General features: G+C 44.6%; 1 protein-coding gene across 1 annotated transcript in view; it reads right to left on the bottom strand.

Moving 5' to 3' along the window:
- The window catches only part of CSRNP3 (cysteine and serine rich nuclear protein 3), a 260,738-nt gene that overhangs the window by 19,338 nt on the left and 217,333 nt on the right, over positions 1-24,067 (bottom strand). The window contains exons 3-4 of the mRNA XM_069225256.1: positions 9,597-9,856; positions 3,222-3,518 (exon numbers count right to left, since the gene is read on the bottom strand). Of these exons, the coding sequence (XP_069081357.1) occupies positions 3,222-3,518; positions 9,597-9,856 (557 nt within the window). The remainder of the gene's footprint in view (positions 1-3,221; positions 3,519-9,596; positions 9,857-24,067) is intronic.

The following is a 24,067-nucleotide window of genomic DNA, read 5'->3' as shown; positions in this document are numbered from 1 at the left end:
AAAGTGTCTTCTTTCAAAAGGTAAATATTTAGTTATTTACTGAACAAAATAAATTGAAGCACCCAAGTCACCTTAAGGTTTGGACTACGTCTCATTGGGGGTCATTACGACCTTGGCGGGCGGCGGTAACCGCCATGCGGCCGCACTCGCGCGGCCCTCATTATGACATTCCCGCTGGGCCGGCGGGCGCAAAGCGGGGATGAGGCCGCAACATAGGAGTCGGCTCCTAATGGAGCCGGTGGTGTTGCGGCCGTGCGACGGGTGCAGTTGCACCCGTCGCACTTTTCACTGTCTGCTATGCAGACAATGAAAAGCTGGCCGGGGCCCTGTTAGGGGGCCCCTGCACTGCCCATGCCAGTGGCATGGGCAGTGCAGGGGCCCCCAGGGGCCCCAGGACACCCCTTACCGCCAGCCTCTTTCTGGCGGTGCAAACCGCCAGAAACAGGCTGGCGGTAGGGATGTCATAATCCCCTGCGCTGCCCTGGCGGATTATCACTGCCGGGGCTAAAATGGCGGGAAACCGCCGGCCCCGGCGGTGCGACCGCAGCGCTACCGCCGCGGTCGTAATGAGGGCCTCCGTACCGCCAGCCTGTCGTAATGAGGGCCTCCGTACCGCCAGCCTGTCGTAATGACCACCTTAGTCTTTAACAAACAAAACTGAAGCACCCGCATGGATTTAGAAGTTGTGACTACGCCTCTTAGTTTTTTATGAGTGAAAACTTCACCTATGTGTTGTAAACGACTCAGTCACACACACACCAGTTGGCATCTGTTGGCCAAACTCTCCCAGCTCACTAGCAACACCTCACCAAAACCCAACCAGTAAAGGTACTTTGTGGCAGCCTTGCATGGAACTCTGAAGACTTCTCGGGGGGAAATTGTGGTGAAAACAAGCCTTATCCTTTTCTCTCCTCATACAAGTCTCTTACACACACACACACACAGGCATGCATGGAGATGCAGGACGGTTTTCAATACCTTTATTTACAATCTATGATAAAATGCATGAGCTGCAACAATTAGGATAATGAATATTAACAAAATCAAGACTGTGAAAATCAGACATGTAAATATGAACAACCTCAACATATTGTCCTAAATGAGTATACAATTCCTACCTAAAAGCCTAATCTCCAGCCCCTGAGCAAGAGCATGGCGATGCGAGCCAAATCTGTCCATACAGTGTCCATGAGAGGCACACCCCACCCCCTTTACCTTGGTAAAAGCTCAGGCTGCCAGTCTCCAGATCAGGATCTGTGGAGACACAAAGGCTAAGGTCGACCGAAAACCAGCATGGAGCATGGATGGAAATTCTGGCTGAAACCCCCTCCAATGCCCTTTGTCCTACAAAGATGTTTTTAAAGGGAATATGTTTATGCACAGAAGCCTGATGCGGGTATGTACCTAAGCGCTGGACTGTGTATGCAGGCTTGGGACCTGCAATACAAAATATTGTTCTGTGTGCCTCGCATTCTGTTTATGTGCTTCAGAGGAAAAGAACATGATGCACAGAATGTCATCCACAGCACTGATAATGACGCTTTTGCAGACTAGCAGCTGATAATGAAATGAAAACAATACCACTAAAGGTATTAGAAAAGCCTAAGCTAAGCTACCACTGTGCCCAAGCGACTAACTAAAATGGACCCACAACAGTGGTAAATGTTCACTTTAGCTCACCACTGGCTGGATCATGCAGTATTAATAATTAAAGATCAACTAAACGGCCCGGAGGGATAAAGGAAAATACTATGTAGTGGGTAGTGCAGAGTTTCGAAGACTAAAGAAAAGAAGAACTGAGAAAGCTTTGCTGACCTCGTTTGTTAGACAAGGTAGGTTACTTCTCATGTCGAGAAGGGCAGAAACTATGCTGCTCTTAGACCAAAAGTGAGCCGGATAAAACTTTATTTCTATGTCGAAATGTTGCATAAACTGAGCTCTTCTAGGTTTGTTTTCACACCCACGTGTGACACAAGTGAACTTAGTTCAATGCACCAGTGCTGAATGTAAAAACAGGTTGTTATAGCCCTGCAGAATCCGACCTAATACATGAGATGGTGGTATCAATGCTTTTGGGTTACTAACAGGCAGCAGTGGTAATCCAAGCAATCACTTATTAATGATTTACAGTTACACACTTAAGACCACTACAAACAGAATATGTATTGCAACATACTTATTTTAAAATAGTTATTTTAAAATTCTGAGATCTAGTGCACATAATATAAGTAACATCAGAGAAGATAATAAAAAGCAGCTAAGCTTTTCAATAACAGTGAAATTAGGGAAAATGTGTTACATCACAATTAATAGCCCTTACACCCTCACTGTACTGTCTCTAAGCGCTATGCTAGTTTTAGCAGATGAATAAATAATAAGCCTGAGTTTTGGAGGTGGTGAGCATACCTGAACAATAGGCTTTATTGTCTGTTGGAATAGCTTGTCAACTATTTCGAGCACAAGGCCAAGAGCTAGGAGATTGTGTCTGTGAAAGAACACAATCTTGACACCAGCTTGTGAAGGCAAAATGGAATGCTTCACAGAGCCTCAATGAACTGTGCTGGAGGCTTCTTCTGCTATAATGGAATCTGGTACTGTGTTCATCTGGATCTGCATTTCTCTACTTAACTGGACCTTAAATAGTATTGTCAGGGATGAAACCCTGACAGTTTCAGGAATGCTAGATAAAGATTACAGGTGCCAGAAGAAGTGTGTTAGATACATCTTTAAGAAAATGGGAGATGAAGAGCCATCAGTTCAGACGACACACTTTTGATAGTTTATCTATGGATGTTCTTTTGATGGCCCTGACATTATGATAAGTGAACACTTGTCCCAGACTGGATGTTGCATCAGGTGTAATATCTACGTTGTTATTTGAATGACTTCTTTCAGTTCTAGGAAGGATACGAGCAATAAGGGTGGACAACATGTTATACCAGACATGACAGCGATTTGGCAAAAAAAATGGAAAAGTGTTGCCTGAGATGGCATTGGGGGCCTACTGGGAACAGAGTCAGACCTTATGGACTTTACGTTGGGAAGTTGTTTAAAAATGGCTTTCTGTATGTTCATTAGAAATAAGGATGATATATCTGTTTAAAGGATTGTCAAATACACACACACACACACACACACTTATATATATATATATATATATATATACACACACAAACACACACACACATTTCTTCAGGATATATTGTAATCTAGTGTCTTACCTGACACTTTATGCCTCCAAGGCTGCATGTGCATGATTCTGGGTCACAGAAAATTCTGCATTCACAGCCACAATCCTCCCTTGATAGGCGGATTGCTCGCAGCTCGTGTTTCTCCTCCACGTCGATCTTTTTCACACCAGAGGCTCTTAGAAGCGCTCTTCTTTTCTTTGTTGGTAGAGGTTGTAAAAAAAAGTACTCATCTACTTCAGTATTGTCCAAATCAATATCATCATCAGAAATGTCATCCAAAGTCAGATTGTTGGCGTCTTCGCACTCCACTGTGCCATTCTTTGTCATCTGCAATAGAGTTATGAGAAAGAATATAAAGATGGTTCACAACACAATTTTCAGAGACCCCAAACTTAGTAAATTCATAACTACAACCACTTTGCATATGTTCATAGTGGCTGTTCTCTAAAGAACCATATTCCTTGTGTTATCTTGTGTGCAAGGAATTAAACGTAAATTTGCACAGCCAAGATTTGCAGCTAGGAGTCTTGGATTTTACATATTCTGTTGCTTATTTGCCAACATGAACAATTCTGACTTTTATTAAATAGAATCAGAAAAAAAGAAACAAATATGTATTTTCATCTTCACAAGCATATTGAACAAAATGCTCCTTATTGTGAGTGAGGGTTGGTTAGTATGCAGAAGTCTAGGTAAAGAAGTTAAAAGGTGAACAGAAGGTGTAACCAGATGACAAAAACAAACCTGTGTAAAAGTGTTTTTGGAAAGCTGGACATCCTCTATTTAACCAGTACAGTATCTAACACGAAAAGTAATAAACTGAGAGAGCAATCGCAACTGACAGACCAGAAAACGTTAACACGAACATCTCTCTAACTGTTAGAGAGAGAAAATAACCTATTTTCACTTCCGGAAGTAGAAAAAGCAGGTTGGAGGAGACCATCACTTTTCAACTCTTGTTCAACCATGCCATAGAGCTCAGAGACTTAACATTCAGTATTTAATTCCCTTTTGCAGACAATCCAATTACATAAACATTCTTAATACAAGCAAAGCCATGTAAAGTCAATTCAGAAGCCATGAAGGCCTCTGTGATGAGCTTTAAGCATTTAAAATGGCCTGAAACTTAGTTATTACCCCACACATACATTTACCAAAGTCAGAGCGTATCCTACTACCTCTATATTCCCAAGACAATGAGCCACAAGTGTTGGGCATTTGACATGGGCTCTGCCATCTAGTTATCTCCAAAATAACATCTGCCCTAAGTAAAATACAACCCACCTTTTACCAGTGCTGAGGCAATGAAATTCACCCTATATATTTGGCTACCTCCACTTCGGGCCACCCAAGACACAGATTCAATAAGAGCATTTGTGAGCCCGCCCAACAGCTGGACCCTTATCACAGACTGGAGGCCCGGGCGATGAACATGTGGAGGGTGATTATTTGCAGGTTAATCCAGAAAAATATTTCTATCAAGACTAAAGCTGAACACATCCAGAACGAGCAACACAGCAACTATCAGTGGTGTGGAATTAAAAAATATATATATCTACTTCTTCTGTATAAAAAAAAAACCTTTGTTCCATCTAGTACATTCAGTGAGGGGACACATTATAGCATTATTCTCATTTTTCAGAGCTCTAATAATACCCTCGAATATTGTGTCAGAGCCTGGATTCTAGCACAGCTCTGGTTACACCACATTTCTAACCATTACAGACTCTGAACATACTGTTTTTTTTTAATGTCAAATTGTTGAATAGTCATAGATGCTGGTAATGGACGGTTTCTGTTTAGGCCACCTTTTTGACCACAGTATTTTCACAAAGCTGGAGGTCTGATTGTCTTAGACATTCATTGTTGTTCTTATTGTACCATCTCTCTTTTTTATTTTAGTATCCGAGGAGAGTCTTGTGAATTGCTCTGACAAATTTCCTTATAAGCATTCAATCTATTTTACAGAATCTCACAGTAAAAAATCAGAGATTGTATCTCCAATGCCTAGGTTGCCAACTTATGATATAAGAAACACTTCACATATTGACCTTCTCCACTAGAGCACATTGTTTGATTTTGGGCAAATCACTTAATTTCTCTTTGCCTCAGCTGTTTTCTTGTCCATAACTGTGTGCATTTACCATCCTCTAGATCGGAAACTGGTTTATGTTTAACAATATGATGAACTATGCAAGGTCTTGTAGAGGCAAAATGTAAACGGCTCAAGTCTCTAAACCTTTAATGCATGTAGGTTTGGCTTACAGGTGCAGAAGTTGGATTTGCAATTATAAATGGATTTACTTGCATGAAGACTTTTGTAGGAACAAATCCAGTTAAAGGGGCTACAAGTGCACATGAAGTGGTGGTTCCAGGCCAAAAATGCCTTGCAAGCTTGTGCCCATGCATCATCAACTACTCTCCAGCCCATTTCTACCACAGAAAAAGTCAGAAATGTATTCCAGACTAGGGGGCAGAATAAAACTTTTTTCCAGAAAGGGGCGGGATCATACACCCCCCCCCCCCCACACCCCTTCTGCAGAGAAGGGGCAGGAAAAGAGTTATAACTGTGAGTACACTCTGAAGAGAACTACATTAAGAATACTGCACCTAGTCTATTTCTGTTTTTTACAGGTTACTTACAATGCTGTCTTTAAAGTTTTTTTTTTTTTTACTGATTCTCTGTTAATATTTTTCTAAAATACTGGTGAGCATCACACACTTTTTATTAATAGGTGCCTTAAAAGAAATAGTATTTGAATTTGTCCTTGAACAATTGCATGATACTTTGTCAAAACTGTCTGTAAACCTCACCCTCTTTTTTTTTTTTTTTGCAACAGTAAATATTATTTGGGTACATTGTATTTTGACCTGTTCACAATTCCTGCTTCTGTTCTACTGCTTGTGTCTGCATATAATGAAGGAGCACTCTGGGAACCTTATAAATAGCCACACGTTGCTCAATTTGTAAATATGTAAATGTTTCAATATTGGAACTACTCTCAGTGATGAACGCTGAGCACCATATTTTCTTACAGCATTTCTTACAGCGTTTTTCTATAGCATTTCTTAAAGTACTTTTTGAAAATCTTACACGTGTGGGTGCTAATGTTACCTGCAGACAATCCTCGGTCTCACAAACCTACAGTGGCAAATGAGTTTGTGATGGAGGATGTTGGGCCTGGTTCAGTTGAGAAAATAAACATGAAAACCTTGTGCCATTGACCCCAAACACTATGCCCTAGACGTTGGGCAACAGGAATTACACATCCCTGAACACTAGCAGTGTTCTTTCAACCATGGGCTATATATTTACCACAGTCCCTTACCCAGCTCGGTTACTTGTTTCATCTAAAGTTCCTCTAACATACACAAACTGATAAAAGAACCTAAGTGTAACCTGCTTCGGCTCATCCGGACGCATTGTTCAGCCATTTCCACTGCTGTCCTGAATGAGCTCCTTTCCCTGAGCCAGAACACACTGTAGAATAACAATATTAAACAATAAGGTGGCATATTGGTAATCTGTATTGAAGGACTACCTATGCAGCACAATCTTAGAACACAAAAAACATGTAGTGTACCACAATCGTCAACATGTGTAACAAACCACTTATGTTTGAGGAGTTTCCCAAAAAGACCACACTACTCAACAGGATGCATCACAAAGCATCAGCAGCAGTCTCAACCGAGGAGTTGACAACATGAAAATAATATTCAAAATTAAGAACAGGCAGAAAATATGGAATTTTGGATTTCATCAATAAATGTAGTTATCAGCTAATAGAAATGGCCGTATTTTGGACTTGGTACCTCCTGTAATTTTCTTAGTCTCCTCAACTTGAAGGTCCAACCGTTTTTTGGTAAAACCCCCACCTGACTACTACCCAAATAGAGATCACAAAGGTGTTTCTCTTAATCCATGTTAAAGGTCACAGATCCTCAGCTCCCAATAAAAACGTTAAAAAACTAGCTTTCAACAACATACTTCAATCAAATAATACATTTCTGGCACGCTTGTATCAAAGTATATCTATTTTACTATACATGGCTGCACACAGGTGGTTGTAAAAACAAGAACTACAAGTGAAGAATAGAAACAAGAACTAACCTAGGCACCAACCACCAAGTCAGAGAAAGGCACAGCATGCAATAGCTGAAATAACCTAATAACTTTCTACAGAAATTTTGGATAATAGACAGCAAATAAACATACCGAAATTCACTGATCCACAAAACCTAGGTCTAACATCTCAAAAGCCACCTACATGTTCACAACACCTTCCTTGCCTTTAAATGATGCACTCCTTCGACATCCTAAAAAAAAGGCTATTAAAATCAAGCTATCAATCATTAGCAACCTATGGTGTGGCAAGGATATAGGACCTCATTACCCTGGCATTACAGACTGGATTAGTGCATCACTCTCCTAGGGTGATGTGACTAGTCCACCAAACAATGCATTGATAACCTCCCGCCCAAAATATACATCTGCAATGACCTCTTATCCAGCTTCGATGAGAATCAGCTGGCAGCCCTCATATTTTGTGACCTCTTAGCTGCAGATTACCCGACACTTCCAAAACGTCTATGACAAGGGACAAGAATGTCAGGCACTCCACTCAACTGAATCTTCTATTTTGGCCCATAGCTAAACCATTTGAATATTAATTCATGGTACCACAATAAGAATAATATGTGGAGTCTTCCCTTTCTGATCTTCTGTTCTTTGTGTACAGGCACCCCTCCGGTACAGTCACTACCGTCACTGCTAACAATTCAAGATTTTTGCAAGCAACACCCAGAACTATGTCTGCGTGGGAGTCAGACTAACATCATAGGATCCCTAAAGCACTTCTATCACCGGATGACGAAAAGTTTCCATTACTAATATGGAATGAAATAAAGTTAGAGGTGGACTAATCTTTAAAGGCATTACTTTCTACTAGCCAGGGATGGTGGCCAACACTCAAAACCTTATGGAAACTCTAGGAGACTGGGTATCTTGTCTGTCTCGGAACTATAGCTTGTTTCACAGGAAGTAGTTATTTAGCCGGTGGTTGTTGGTAGTAAGTATAGGCACTTACTTGTGGGGACCGTGACAGTCTGTCTGTCTTGCAGATTTAGTGCAGATTGGAAAGATTTAAAAGGCCGTGGCAGTCTAACAAATAACCCAGTGGTTGGAGGCTGCCAGATAATCCTCGTATGAAAGCAGGCAGGCAGTGGAGGTGGGAAAAAAACACAGACACCACAACATGCTGCACTGGTGTTTGTGTGTTTCTTCTCTCAGGCAGGCCTACATAGCCTGGCTGTAACAGAAGAGCGGGAAAGGCCAGTACTCAGAAGGGCAGGGCGAGGGATCGCTGGGATATACCAATCGGCCACCCAGTGCCAGACCAGAATATCTCCGTTACCTGAGTTTGCACACTGTCTTAATGATGGGAAACGTAACAGTGTGGAGTTCTGTCTGCTTTTTTTCAGTACAGTCAGGTGAGGATGGGTAGAGTCGGACGTTTGGAGCTTGAACGGTTCAGTGTGACACAGCTGGACCTCCTTGGGGTGAAGTGTGTAGGCAGGGTTGGACGGGGGTCTTGCTCTGACCAGCCCAACATACGCACCTTAACCCTCGCCTATATGCAATGCTAGGAGCCTGGGAGATTACATCCACAGCCCCCAAGTCTTCAAAGGAGTGTTGGCAGCCACTGACCGAGCCAATCCTTGTGCTGCTCTCATGCTGTTTACAGCAAGGGAGCAGCGTCTAGATTGGCTCAGGGGTCGCGGGGGTGGGACTGGAGAGCCGAGCTGGTGAACTCCGCTGCCCTGAATACTGGCTTACTTCTACACTATTGCAACTCCCTCTCTTTCTGTGTTTCCCTTTCTATTAATTGGAGAGAGTGCAAGTATTCAAAATGTGGCCGCTTGGCTAATTTTGGGTTTACAAAAGCATGCATACTTTACTACATCTCTTTAGGCTTCATACTGGCTCCCCTTGTCTATTCAAAGCCCTTTGTTTCTACCATAGTTCCTTTCATCACTCTGCTTCATTCTATCTCATGCAACGTTTCGCCTTTTTCTTACTTAAGACAGCATTGCACTTTTCTGCTCTATAGCTCAGTGCACATTTGTGATGCAATGAATTTAGTGGCAGGGCTTTTACGTAATCACAGCCAAGTAATAGAACAGCCTTTTTATGCTCAGGCTGACTAGGGAAACTGCTGTTTTTCGCAAACTTTTGAAAAACCATCTCTTCCACTGCTTAAAGGTGGTTGGGGGCCCCTTCATACCAACGTCATGACACCGGTCTACGGGTAACAGTGTGCTCTATAAAGGACAAATCATCATTGTTATTGTATTGTAGGCTAGACAATCCTCATAATATCATTTTAATTATACAGCTTTTCTTACCTTTAATTTTAAAGAATTTAGTTTTTCTTCTCTCAGATGATCTCTCAGCATGTCTCTGTGTAGCCTGTCTTGTTCCATGGCAAACTCTCCAAGGGTGTACTGTCGAATATTATTGTGACGGTTGGACATTCCCAAAGTGCTTCCTCCTTGGCTAGGAACACTTGTGAACCCTTGTTTCCGGGTGAAGTAGTACACCGTAACAGAATTAAAACGAACATTCTTTGACCTCAGCCGTTTCTCCCGCTTCAAGATAGATGATGCTAGAAAGAAGCAAAGGACAGATTAATGGACAAGTATGCACTTTACAGCCAAATATTTTAATAAGCTTTTTTGAAAATACATAAGGAAAGTGTTATTTACTGTTAGAAATGGGGTCACTAGTTAGCAGTTGTTTGTACCCTGTCCAAGTCGGGACCCTCACTTTAGTCAGGATAAAGGAGTCACACAGCTAAGATAGCCCCTGCTCTCCCCTACTGGTAGCTTGGCACGAGCAGTCAGGCTTATTTCAGAGACACTGTGTGAAGTATCTGTACACATACACCCCCCACACACACACACACATACACACCCACACACACAAACACACACAGTAACACAGTGAGAACACCACAAATGTACTTAACACCAGTTTAGAAAATTAGCGAATATTTTTCTGAATAAAACAAGACTAAAACGACAAAAATCCAACATACACATTTAAAGATACAAATTTGTCAAAGATTACATCTTGGTATAATGCTTAGAAACACAATAGCTCCAACTGGGGCTATCACAACTTTCTGACTGTGTTGTTCCCAACAGTGCAAGGCCACTTGCGAGGGAGTGCGGGCTGGTTACAGGGTCGCATGGGCCCCAGGTACAGTACCTTGGAAAACAAGGAAACAAAAGATGTTCCATGGATTTGGGGAGGTGAGGCGTTGCTGGAGGCGGTGCGGTGTCAGTTCCTTAATGCTAGGCAGGGGAGGTGGGGCATCAGTTTCCTTACGGTTGCAGTGGAGGTAATGCAGTGTCAGTTCCTTAATACAAGACTGGGTCAATGAAACCAGCAGGCCAAGATGCAAGGGCCACACCACAGGGCCAACGGTGCTGTGGCAGAGTCAGATGTCAGTAACACGGCACTCAGGACATTCTGTGGCGGGACTTCGAAGGTGCTGTGGTGGGCTCGGGCGTGCAGCGTTGGTCACAGTCATTGCACACAGCTCCGGTGCAGTCAGAGGCATAGAGTCGGTGAGAGGCGTTAGTTCTAAAGTCGTTCTGGAGTCGATGTGCTTGTTTCTTCTTGGCTACACCAGAACTCACTCCCAAGTGCCCAGAACTGCATTTGGGACCACTTGGCAAGTCAGGACCCTCAGCAAGACATCTCAGGTGCTGCCAGATAAAGTATTTGATGTTCCAGAGACTTAACAGGAGGCAAGCTCAGTCCAAGCCCTTGGAAAGCAGGATGTAAAAAGCAAAGTCCAGTCCTTTACTCCCAGGACAGAAGCAGGAAGTAGCAGGCCAGCACAGCAAAGCAACAGGAAAAGTAGCATTCCCTCCTACAGCATCCAGCTCTTCTTCCTGGCAGAATGTCCTCTGTCCAGAAGGATTCTAACTTTGTGGTGGTCAGAGGTCCAGTATTTATAACAATTTCTGCCTTTAAAGTAGGGAAACTTCAAAAATAAGTCTTTGTGGTGCAAAATACCCTGCCTTTCCTACCCCAGCCCCATGCACATTCCAGGGGGTTGGAGACTTTTGTGTAAGGACAGGCACTGCTCCATCAAGGTGCATGTGTCGCTCCTCCTACCACTCTAGCTCAGGAAGACCCACTAGGATATGCAGGACACACCTCAGCTCCCTTTGTCTGACTGTCTAGAGTGAATTCACAAACAGCCCAACTGTCATCCTGACCCACAGACAGGAAGAGGCACAGAATGGTTAAGCAAGAAAATACACACTTTCTAAAAGGTCCATTTTCAAACTTACGATTTAAAAACCAACTTCACCAAAAGATGTATTTTTAAATTGTGACTTCAGAAAACCCAACCTCCATATCTCTATCTTACAATTACAAGCTATTTCAAGGTGATCCCAATGTTCCTTTATAGGAGAGGTAGGCTTTGCAGTAGTGAAAACCGAACTTAGCAGTATTTCACTATCAGGACATGTAAAACACACCAGTACATGTCCTACCTTTTAAATACACAGCACCCCGCACATTGGGCTTCCTTGGGCCTGCTTTAGGGGTGACTTACAAGTAGTAAAAGGGAAGGTTTGGGCCTGGCAAGAGAGTGCACTTACCAGGCCGAAATGGCAGTTTTAAAACTGCACACACAGACACTGCAATGGTAGGTCTGAGACATGTTTACAGGGCTACTCATGTTGGCAGCACAATCAGTGCCAAAGGTCCACTAGTGGCATTTGATTTACAGGCCCTGGGCACACATGGTGATCTATACTGGGGACTTACTGGCAAGTGAAATATGCCAATCATGGATAAACCAATCACCAATACCATTCAGACAGACAGCAATTGCACATTACCACTGGTCAGCAGTAGTAAAGTGCCCAGAGTCCTAACACCAGCGAAAACGAAATTCAGCACAGGATCAAAAACTGGAGGTCAGAAGCAAAGAGTTTGGTAATAACCCTGCAAAAATGGTCATTTCCACTTACACAGCAACCATCTGTTTGTAGAGTGAAGGTCTGTACTGTACACTCACCTGATCAACATAATGCTGCCCTCTAGTGTTAGGCCCGGCTGCTTGCTACTTGTTTTTCTTTGAAGATGTGTGTGGTGTGCATAGTGAAAGGAATTAAAAGACGTGTAAAATATCTGTGATCATTGCTTGTGCCCGGAAAGAGAGTGGTGCATGCATGCATGTGTACAGCACTAAATGCTACAAACAGATGGTTACAAAGCAAGTTACATTTTCCTTTCTTTGCCTGTGTGGCTGTATGTAAACATGGTCGGCATAGACTACAAAGCAGTCACTCTCCAAAGTTGTGGCTACCAAGCAGATGATGCAGATGTTTGAAAAAATATCCTTAAGACCGCTAGGCCAACTGAAGCTTGTTGATGTGCTAGAACATTCACACAGTAATGCTTAGTAAAAGTATGTGGCATTGCCCAAGTAGCAGACATGCAGCTATCTGTTTAGAGGGTGTTACCTACTCTGACCTTCGGGTCAGAGTCTGCTCGCCCCCTCTGCATAGCTCCACCTGCTGCTGCTGGTCTGACAGAGCCTGCTTGGCTCTCAGTTTGAGGCCCACCTCCGCCCGCAGGCACCCACCTGCACCTCAAGCTTGGTGGCCTACTGGCCATCTGTACCTGTCTGTGTGCGTCTCTTTGCCTTTCTGATATCTTTTTTCTCTTCTTTGCCGCTCCGTCATCTTTTTGTCTCTTCTTTGACCCTTTTTTCCTACTCTTTTGCACTTCTTTCCCCAGCCCTCTGTCACTGCCGCTGCTACCTCTGCACCCCTCCCCTCCCTGCGAATCTCTTAGCTCACCCTTCTGCGCAGCTCCACCTGCTCCTGCTGCTGGTCTGACTGAGAGCCTGCCTGACTCAGTTCTAGGTCCAGCTCCACCCGCGGGGACCAGTCTTCGCCTCATCCCTGGAGGCCTAGTGGCCATCTGTACCTGTCTGTGTGTGTCTCTTTGCCTTTCTGTAATCATTTTTCCCTTCTTTGTCTCTGAAACCTTTTTTCTCTTCTTTGTCTCTTTTTTCCCCCTTTTTCCCACTTTCTTGTGCTTCTTTCCCCCACGCTCCACACCTGCTGCCCTGCAGCCCCACCATCCTGCCTCCCAGCTGACTGGACCCTCCCACCTCCCTTCCCTTCTTAATGGGAGGCACTGCGCAGTGAGAAGGCGGCTCTCCTCTGACCTTCTGATCAGAGTCTGCTCACCCCCTCTGCGCAGCTCCACCTGCTGCTGGTGGTCTGACTGAGAGCCTGCCTGGCTCCCAGTTTGAGGCCCACCTCCACCAGCAGGCACCCGCCTGCGCCTTATCCCTGGTGGTCTAGTGGCCATCTGCACCTGTCTGTGTGTGTCTCTTTGCCTTTCTGTCATCTTTTTTCTCTTGTTTGTCTCTTTGCCGGTTATCTTTTTTCTCTTCTTTGTCCCTTTTCTTTCCTTTTTCCCCACTTTTTTGCAATTCTTTCCCCTGAGCTCCGTTCCTGCTGCCCCTGTGGCCCCGTCCCCTCCATGCGAAGCGCTTTCCCGCTCTCCTGCCTCCCAGCTGACCAGACCCTCCCACCTTCCTCCCCTTCTTAATGGTGGCCGCACCAAAGTCGTGCCAAAGCCAAGCCCGTCTGCGCCTGGACCGCGCCCAGTTCCACAGACCCTGGTTCCCGCACCACCTACCGGTATGACACCAGTGCCCTGCATGCCCTCAACCCCGGAAGAATCTTAGCCTGCCATTAAGCCAATCCAGGAGGAGGCATCGCCACAGTCTACAGGATTATCCTCCGCCTCTCAACCTCCATCAAAACGCAGAACCAGCCAACCACCACCGAACACCTACACTTCCAAATTCAGACCAACCCGAACACCTCCCTTCAAGGCACGCTCGTCGACAGACCACCTGGACCCCCAGACTCAGTTCAGCGAAACCTTCGCCGACCTAATCGCCCCCACGCCTTTGCCTCCACCCAATACATTCTTCTCAGCGACCTCAATTTTCACCTTGAAAAAAAACAATGACCCTAACATCACATCCCACCTGGACAACTTTGCCAACGTCGGTCTCAAGCAACTAGTCAACCTCCCCACCCACTCAGCATGTCACACCCTCAACCCCGTATTCTCAGCTGGAAACAAGTCACCATCTCACACACCTCCGAACACCATTGGACCGACCACCGATGCGTCCACTTCACCTTTACGAAGACCACCATATGCCACCACACCCCTGCCCCCCCAAGCAGAAACTGGAGCAAAGTCACTGAAGTCCAGCTCACTGATGCACTCAGCCACTTCCCCCAAACTGGATGTTACAAACGCGAATGACTCAGGGCACAACCTGCACTGCTGGATTAAAGAATGCACCAAGACCCTAGCCCGCTTCAGAATACCTGCAGGAAACCAGCACCGAAGGAAACCATTCTGATTCACGACAGGACTCCAAGAATCCAAACCCAACTGCAAATGACTGGAACAAAGATGGAGGAACAGCACAACAACCACAGACTACACAGCCTACAAAGACGCAGTCACCATGCACCACCAGAGCATCAGAGCTGTCAAGAAAGCTGCCACTCATGAACGCATCAGTACCAACACACACAACAGCAAGGAGCTATTCACCATAGTCAAGGAATTCACGAACCCCAGATCGGACACCTTGGACCCCCCCCCCCTCTCAAGACCTCTACGACAACCTCACCACCTTTTTCCACCAGAAAATCCAGGACATATATGAAGGATTAAAGAACCAATACCCACCAGCATCACCACGGACCCCACACCACAGACCCTGAACCATTGGACCCCCTATCTCTACTGAAGTCACCCAGAAACTCATGAACTCCATCCATTCCGGGGCACCCTCGGACCTGTGCCCACACCAGATCTTCAACCTGGCCAGCGCCACCATCGCACCAGAGCTCTGCTGGACCATCAACCATCCCATCGAAACCCCAGCCTTCCCATCAGACTGAAAGCACACCAAGATCAACCCACTCCTAAAGAAACACTCTGCAGACCCAAGGGAGATGAAAAACTACAGACCCATCTCTCTGCTTCCCTTCCCAGCCAAGGTAACAGAAAAGGCCATCAACATGCAACTGATGGAGTTCCTCGAGTCAAACCACATCCTAGAACCCGGAGCAACCACAGCACGGAGACAGCCCTCCTCACAGCCGACGACATCCGCACCATACTGGACCACAGTGATATGGCCGCTCTCATCCTCCTTGACCACTCTGCCGTGTTCTACACAGTCTCCTACTCCACCCTTTGCACCAGACCCCACGACGCCGCCATCTGCGACAAAGCACTTGAATGGATTAGTTCCTTCCTGTCTGGAGGAACCTGGAGTGTCAGACTCCCACCATCCTGGGCTCCACACTTTCCATGGCCTATCAAGTCAACACCGTTTCATCAGCCTGCTTCCACACCCTTTGCCTCCTTTGGAAGATCTTCAAGTGGATCCCCACCAAGACTAGAAGAACGGTCAACCACACTGGTCAGCAGCAAACTGGACTACCGCAATGCACTGTCACCGGCACCACAAAGAAGCTACAAGCAAGATTAAAGAGAATCCAGAACGCAACAGCCATACTCATCCTGGACATCCCCCTGCCACAGCCACATCTCCGCCCACCTTAGAGACCTTCACTTGCTCCCGACTGACAAACGCATCACCTTCAAGCTACTGACTCACACCTACAAGGCACTTCACAACATCGGGCCAGACTAACTCAACCACCGCCTGACCTTCTACACTCTGCCACTCTGATCCTTCCATCTCACTCTTGCCACCATTCATGAGCGGAGGCAGATCCTTCTCCTACCTCATAGCCCAGACATGGAATACTCTCCCGCTCAACCTCAGACAGGCCGCATCACTGAAGCAGCTCAAGACCTGGCTATTCGAGGGACCAGTGCGCCCACTACAGCGCCTTGAGACCCCATGGGTGATAAGCCGCGCTCTACAAGTACTCATTCATTCATTCATACCTAAAAAGTCTTGGTTTGGACACTTTGTGTGTGTAAAGGGCACAAAGGGAAACAACAAGTGTGTGTTTGGCATAGCAAGTCTGAATACATTTAACTAACCATCTTGCAATGCCAGCATTAGACATGACACAGCCCTGGTGGGGTTTGGCGAAGGCTGCAAAAAAGTTGAGTAGATTTAAAAAAAGTTTAGTTCTGTAAATGCAGTAAGTGCGCGCGCTTTGGGTATCTAGAGTTAAAAAGCCCTTTCTGCTGCAGACTCTGGCTTCGGGAAGAGGATGGAGATCTCAAAGCTTTGGTTCATGTGTCAAGGCAAAACAGAAATTCAGAAAGTTGGGGTTTGTGTGAAACTCTCCCCAATCTTTGTGAACCTGAGTGTTGGACTTTTTTGCTTATGCAGGGTCATCCCCAATCTTTTTGACTCCTGCCTCCTATTTTTTCTGACCTGTTGGCTTTTGAAGTCTGAGCACTTTACACTAACCAGTGCTAAAGTGCATGTGCCCTCTGTGTAAATTGTATGGATGATTGGTTTATCCATGATTGGCATATCTGATTTACTAGTACGTCCCTAGTAAAGGGCACTCAAGGTGCCAGGGCCTGTAAATCAAATGCTACTAGTGGGCCTGCAGCACTGGTTGTGCCACCCACATAAGTAGCTCTGTAATCATGTCTCAGACTGCCACTGCAGTGTCTGTGTGTGCAGTTTTAACTGTAAATTCGACTTGGCAAGTGTAGCCACTTGCCAGGCACCTTCCCTTTTCTTACATGTCAGACACACCTAAGGTAGGCCTTCGGTAGCCCCAAGGGCAGGGTGCAGTGTATGGTTACAGTAGGACATATAGTAATGTGTTTTATATGTCCTGACAGTGAAATATTGCTAAATTTGTTTTTCACTGTTGCAAGGCCTGTCCCTCTCATAGGTTAACATGGGGGCTACCTTTAAATCTGATTAAAGTGTATATTCCCTTTTGGGAGCGGATGGACATGTGGAGTTTGGGGTCTCTGAGCTCACAATTTAAAAATACATCTTTTAGTAAAGTTGATTTTAAGACTGTGTGTTTGAAAATGCCACTTTTAGAAAGTGAGCATTTTCTTGCTTATTGTCAACACCAGAGCAGTACGCGCTCTATTGGCGACAAAAATGCAAAAACCCAGCACTCTCAAAACAACGTAATTTATGCATTGTGCTGATATGTTGTGGTTTAACCTTTTGCATTGCAGAGTTCAATCCTGAAAACGTATTTTTAATATGCTTACAAATACTGTTCCTTTACAATGTATTGCTGCAGGTTTTCAGAGTGTGTTAGGGTGTGGCCCCTTTCCAGGGCCTTCCAGAGACTTTCCCTGCAACATGCCTGGGCGTGGTTCTGGGCTGGGCCAAGACTCTATAAAAGAGAGCCAGCCCAACTCCCAGTGCTCACTATTCAGAGGTCCCGGTGCAGAGCAACAGCTTCTTCCTGAGCTCCTGTCCCGGAGGCCTATTTGGATGTTCCAGTCTTCTGCCCTTCATCCTTCATTGGTGATCATTGTTCTAGGCGGTGGTTGGACTGTTCCGACACCGTTATTGAGAATTTTCATATTCTTGGTTTAATTCTTAAATGAGTAACTGATTACTTGCCCGCAACCATTTCTTGACATTTATATGGTAGTTCAGAAATAGGCAAGACGCGCGATTTGTTTCATAAAGGTTTGACTTTGTTATTCATTGCGTGCTACCATTTCTTGACATTGGCATGGTGGCTTAAGAATCAGCAAGACGCGCGATTCGTTTTATGGTGTTTAAATAGTGTTGTCCATTGCGCGCTACTATTTCTTGACATTTACATGGTGGCTTAAGAATCGGCAAAAGAAGCGCGATCCGTTTCATTGTACTTTGATCTTGTTATTTATTGTGAGCTGTTATTTCTTGACATTTACATCGTGTTTTACGAATCGGCAAGACGCGCAATTCGATTAATGATGATTTGACTTTGATATTCATTGCGTGCTACCATTTCTTGGTATTTTACATGGTGACACTCGAATCGGCAAGACGCACGAATCTCTCCTCGAGTTTATTTCATGTTGTTTATTGTATGCCACTATTCTAAGATATTTATTATGTAATATTCAAGTTGACAAGTTATGTTATTTGTTTCCTGAATCCATATTGTGTTATTCATGGCGCACAATCCTTTTATGGTGTTTACTATATATATATATATATATATATATATAAATCCTCAACACATGGAACCGTAACCATCTGACTGCTGCACCACTCCCTCGGTTGAATCCCAATCCATCGAACGAAGTAAAGTTCAACAATACGGAGTTTAATTGTATCAAGTTTATTCCGTATAATAATTACACAGTATCCTGCAGTGAGATGTCAACGCGTTTCGGCAAAACGCCTTCTACTGGATATATATATATATATATATATATCTGCAATATGCGCAATGGGAAAGTACTTGAATAAGAAAGTTTTCATTTAATTCATCTGGATTCCCCTACAGGTATCCGGCCATCTTGGAACTTAGTCATTTTAAACTTAACTCTTAGATTGTTCATGTTTTCAGAGTGACTAGGCTTAGAATCACAGTCTAGTATTGATTTCAGGAGATATAATTTTCATATTGTGTGTTCTAACCTTTTTCTTTCTACAGGTCTCCTTCCCAGCTGTTCCCTTCCTAATCCCCTCTTCCCCTCTTGAACTCTCTCAGTCTCTGTGATTTATCTATCAGAGTCTTGGAGCTGTTCAGTGGTGGACGTGTTGGGAACGTGCACAGACCCCGGGGATCTGGTGACTCTGACAGAATAGGGAGCCCACAAATTATTATCCTCTTGGCTTGTGTATGTTCTCAGCATGGCCACGCTAGACGAGTTAGTCAAGGCCATCACCCAGCTCCAAGCAGAGGTGGTATCATCCAAAGAATTGACAACTAGCTTAGCAGAGAGAGTGAGTCAGTTGCAAGATAAGGTAGAGAAGAAGGAACAAAGTCCCACAGGTGTGTCTTGGCCAGGTACTTCTTCTCTGGCTCCTGGAAGTAATCCGATTTCCCTAAATGTTCCTTCTGCAATTCCTTTAGCTCCCCCAGAACGTTTCTCAGGTGACCCTTTGAAAGCGCAATCTTTCCTGGTTCAAGTGGAACTACACTTCACCTGCAGACCAAATACTTTCCCCTTTGCCCAGTCCAAACTAGCTTTCTTGTTATCATATCTGTCTGGGGATGCAGCTACTTGGGCAATTCCTCTTGTGCGTAATAATAGTCCCTTGTTGTACAACTGGAGAAATGTTGTTCGTGAATTTGAAAGAGTTTTTGATCGTAGAACTGTAACACAGTCAGCAGATAGTGAAATATTAGATTTACGCCAAGGGAATCAAGACCTAGTGTCGTATTTAGCCAACTTTAACCGGCTGGTTGCCGAGACATCCTGGCCTGAAGAAAAACAAGCGGTCTTGTTTTACAAGGGACTCAAAGAGGAACTAAAAGATATCTTAGCGCAAATCGACCCACAACCTGCAGACTGTCAAGAATTAATAAATCGTGTCTTGAGACTTGATCATCGTTTAGCAGAACGTAAAGGAACGCGCAAAAAGATTGAAAAATATTCATGGCGCGTTCATGATAACAGAGACTCAAGAACTCCGAAAGAAAGAACGCCGGAACCGATGGTAATTCGAACCATCAGAAGACCTTTGACCAAAGATGAAAAGGAACTACGCAGAAAAAATGGACAATGTCTTTATTGTGGGCGAAAAGGTCATTTTGCCAAAGATTGTCCAATCAAACCAAAGAACAAGCAAGGTCCAGTTCAGAAGGTCGCAGCCAATGCACCAGTCGAGTTGGAAAACTAAAACACCAAAGATGCAGAGAAGGGTTGCTCTTGGGTGTCACCGTGGACCCTTCACAATCTAGACATCTTAAACTGGAAATAAGAGTTCAGGTCAAGAAAAAGATCTATTTAAAAAAAGCTCTAGTCCATTCTGGGGCTACTGGGAACTTTGTAGATGTCCAATTGGTTTGTGCATGGGGGATCCCATGTATTGAAAAGAAGACCCCAGAAATCATCCAGGCAGTCGATGGAAAACTCTTGACTGGAGGTTGGGTAACTCTTCAGACTATCCCCTTGTCGATGATTTGTGAAGATAACAATCAAAGAAAGAAACATAAAGAGAAAATCATCCTTGACGAGATCCATGCTCCCCAATATGGGATTATCCTCTGCTTGCCATGGTTAACTCCTCACAATCCAGAGATCAATTGGGCAGAACGAAAAATCGTGTTCTCATCTACGCTATGTAACGAACAATGTCTCCAAAAGATTCAAGTACCAAAAGTTTGCAACTCTTACATAGCTACTGCCACGGGCAAAGAAATTCAGCTGCCCAAACAGTATTCATCTTACAAAGATGTATTTGATGAGAAAGGAGCAGAGACTCTACCTCCTCATAGATCTTATGAATGTCAAATTGATCTAGCCCCAGGTGCGATACTTCCCAACTGTTGTGTATATGCCCGGTCAGAACATGAAAATCAACATTTACGAAAATACCTAGATCAATTTTTGGAGAATGGCTTCATTCGCCCCTCTAAGTCTCCTGCAGCTTCGCATTTATTTTTTGTTCCAAAAGCTAATGGAGAACTTCGAACTTGCATCGACTATAGGGGTTTGAACAAAGTCACCATCAAGAATAAATATCCTTTACCCCTAATTCCGGTCTTATTGGAACAAGTAAAGAGAGCAAAAATCTACACGAAGCTTGACCTTCGAGGTGCTTATCATTTGGTCAGAATGAGAGAGGGTGACGAATGGAAAACAGCGTTCAAGACAATATATGGCCTTTTTTAATACACCGTCATGCCTTTTGGTCTGTGTAATGCTCTAGCAGCATTTCAATTTTTCTTGAATGACGTTCTTAGAGAGTACCTCGACATATTTGCCATAGTCTACATCGATGACATTTTGATCTACTCAGACAATGAAAACGAACATGTCCAACATGTCAAGAAAATTCTTGCAGCCCTTTGAAAACACCATTTATATTGCAAACTAACCAAGTGTGAGTTTCATGTTACCACAGTTGAGTTTTTAGGGGTTATTCTTACCCCTCAAGGTATGGTGATGGCAGAAAAGAAAGTAAAAGCCGTATCTGATTGGCCCGCCCCAAAGACTGTTCGTGATGTACAATGTTTCCTGGGGTTTGCAAATTTTTATCAGAAGTTCATAAATCATTTCTCCCAGACAGTGGCTCCAATCACTAAGCTACTAAGAAAGAAAGAAAAGTTTGTATGGTCCCCAGAAGCTGATCAAGCCTTCTCGACTTTGAAGGAAGCTTTATCCACTGCCCCAGTCTTGACTCATCCTGATGTGAATCAACCTTTCATAGTGGAAGCTGATGCTTCAGATGTAGCAATAGGAGCCGTCTTATCACAACGAAATAAAGACACTGGTCAACTTCATCCTGTAGCTTATATGTCTCGGAAGTTGAAGGAAGCCGAACAGAACTATGTCATTGCTGAAAAAGAGCTTCTGGCGATTCGTGACGCCTTTAAAGAATGGAGACATAATTTGTTGGTTGCCAAATACACTGTCACAGTATATACTGATCACCGTAATCTTCAATTCATGAGTTCCGCCAGACTTTTGACCCCTCGGCAATTACGCTGGATGCTTTTTTTTGCCAAATTTGATTTTGTAGTAACCTTCCGGCTTGGTAAAGATAATCGCAAGGCTGACGCCTTGTCCTGTCAAGAGTCTACCACGTTGCCTGCATTTCAAGCCTCCAGAGCTATCATTGCTCCTGACAAGGTTCTATGTATCATAAAAACTGAAGATTTCCTTGAAGAAATTCGCAACTCTTTACTGTTGAAAAATGGCAAACATGGGCCCAAGCAGATCCCAAAAGGTCAATCAAGCAAGGTTTACCCTTTCATGACGCTCGTTTGTTCGTACCCATTACCAAACTTCGCAAGATAGTGTTTCATTGGTTGCATGTTATACCTACGGCAGGTCACCCAGGTACTCCTAAAACTCTTGAACTGATCCAACGCTATTTTTGGTGGCCTATCCTAACAAAAGATATAAAAGCAATGGTAAACAACTGTGAAGTTTGTGCTCGCATTAAAGCAAGTCATTAAAAACCAAAAGGGCTGTTACATCCACTTCCAACCCCAATTCGTCCATGGGAGCACATTTCTTTAGACTTTATTACCGATCTGCCAGTGGTTCAACAGCATTCAGTAATTCTGTTGGTAGTAGATAGTCTCACGAAATATTGACATTTCATCGCCTGTAAAAAATTGCCCACTTCTAGTGAATTGGCAACTATTTTACTGAACAGAGTGGTTCGTTATCATGGACTGTTAAAGGTTATCCTCTCCGATCGGGGTCACAATTTTCCTCCAATTTCTGGAAGACATGGTGTAAAACACTCCAAGTGACATCTACGCCATCTACTAGTCACCATCCTCAAACAGATGGTCAAACGGAGAGACTAAATCAGACTTTGAAACAATACCTACGTGCCTACGCTGAAAAGGCACTTCATTCTTGGACATCTATGCTCTGGTTAGCTGAGTTAGCTTACAATAACTCATTCCACACTTCTATTGGCGTTACACCCTTTTTTGGTTTATTTGGCTATCATCCTGACACCTTGCCCATCACAATTCCTCAAGAAAGTTCTCTTACTCCAGCTGTGTCAGAAACCATTCAGCATTTACATCAAACCCAGAAATTGATTCAACAGCATTTAGAAAAAGCCAAACAAAAACATAAAAGGCATTATGACAAGAAACATTGTGAGGGACCGCAATATCAACCAGGTGACAAGGGGGGTCATTCTGACCTCGGCGGTAAAAGGCCCTTACCGCCGGTCAGAAGTCCGCCATTCTACCGCCGCGGCCGTGGTAGACTGCCACGGTCATTCTGACCACCAACTGTGAAACCGCCAAAAATCCGACATCCAAGGAAGGCCGCCACATCAGCGGGCCGCGGAAAACTGGAGATGACCAAACCCTCCACCGTCACGCCAACACAAACACGCCCATGCCATTCTGACCCACGAATCCACGCGGTGGTCTTTCAACCGCGGTATTCCATTGGCGGTACACACCGCCGCGGTCAAAATACACACACAGCTCCAAAACACTGCCACATTGGACATTTTGAAATACGCACACCTGAGACACATACAAACAACGCTCCCACACATCCAATCAACTATAAAACACACACCCACATCACCCACAAACCCCCACTAGTTGGAAATCGGAGCGAAGGCGAGAGCGAGAGAGATAGAGATAGCGAGCACAGCAATAGAAAACCCCAACACACACAGGAACACAACTTCATCACCCACACCACATCTACGCACACATCACCACATATCACCACGCACATCACCACAAACACCATCCCACACCTCATCCACACCACCCCATGGCACCCCAAAGACACCCAAGGTTTTCGGACCAAGAACTCCGGGTCATGGTGGAGGAAATCATGAGGGTTGAGCCCCAGCTCTTCGGCACACAGGTGCAGCACACCACCATAGCAAGGAAGGCTGAGCTATGGCAAAGGATCGTAGACAGGGTCAACGCTGTGGGACAGCATCCCAGAAATCGGGAAGATATCAGAAAGCGATGGAACGACCTACGGGGGAAGGTGCGCTCGATGATCTCAAGGCACAACATCGCTGTGCAGAAGACTGGCGGCGGACCCCACCCACCCCACCCCAATTCACAGCATGGGAGCAAGAGGTGGTAAACATCCTGCATCCTGATGGCCTCGCTGGAGTACACGGAGGAATGGACTCTGGTAAGTCGAATCT

The sequence above is a fragment of the Pleurodeles waltl genome, chromosome 3_1 (genome assembly GCF_031143425.1).
Source record: "Pleurodeles waltl isolate 20211129_DDA chromosome 3_1, aPleWal1.hap1.20221129, whole genome shotgun sequence".
In the NCBI taxonomy this organism is placed as follows: Eukaryota; Metazoa; Chordata; class Amphibia; order Caudata; family Salamandridae; genus Pleurodeles; species Pleurodeles waltl.
The sequence above is the reverse complement of the archived record's forward strand: the minus strand, read 5'-3'. Positions and strand labels throughout refer to the sequence as shown.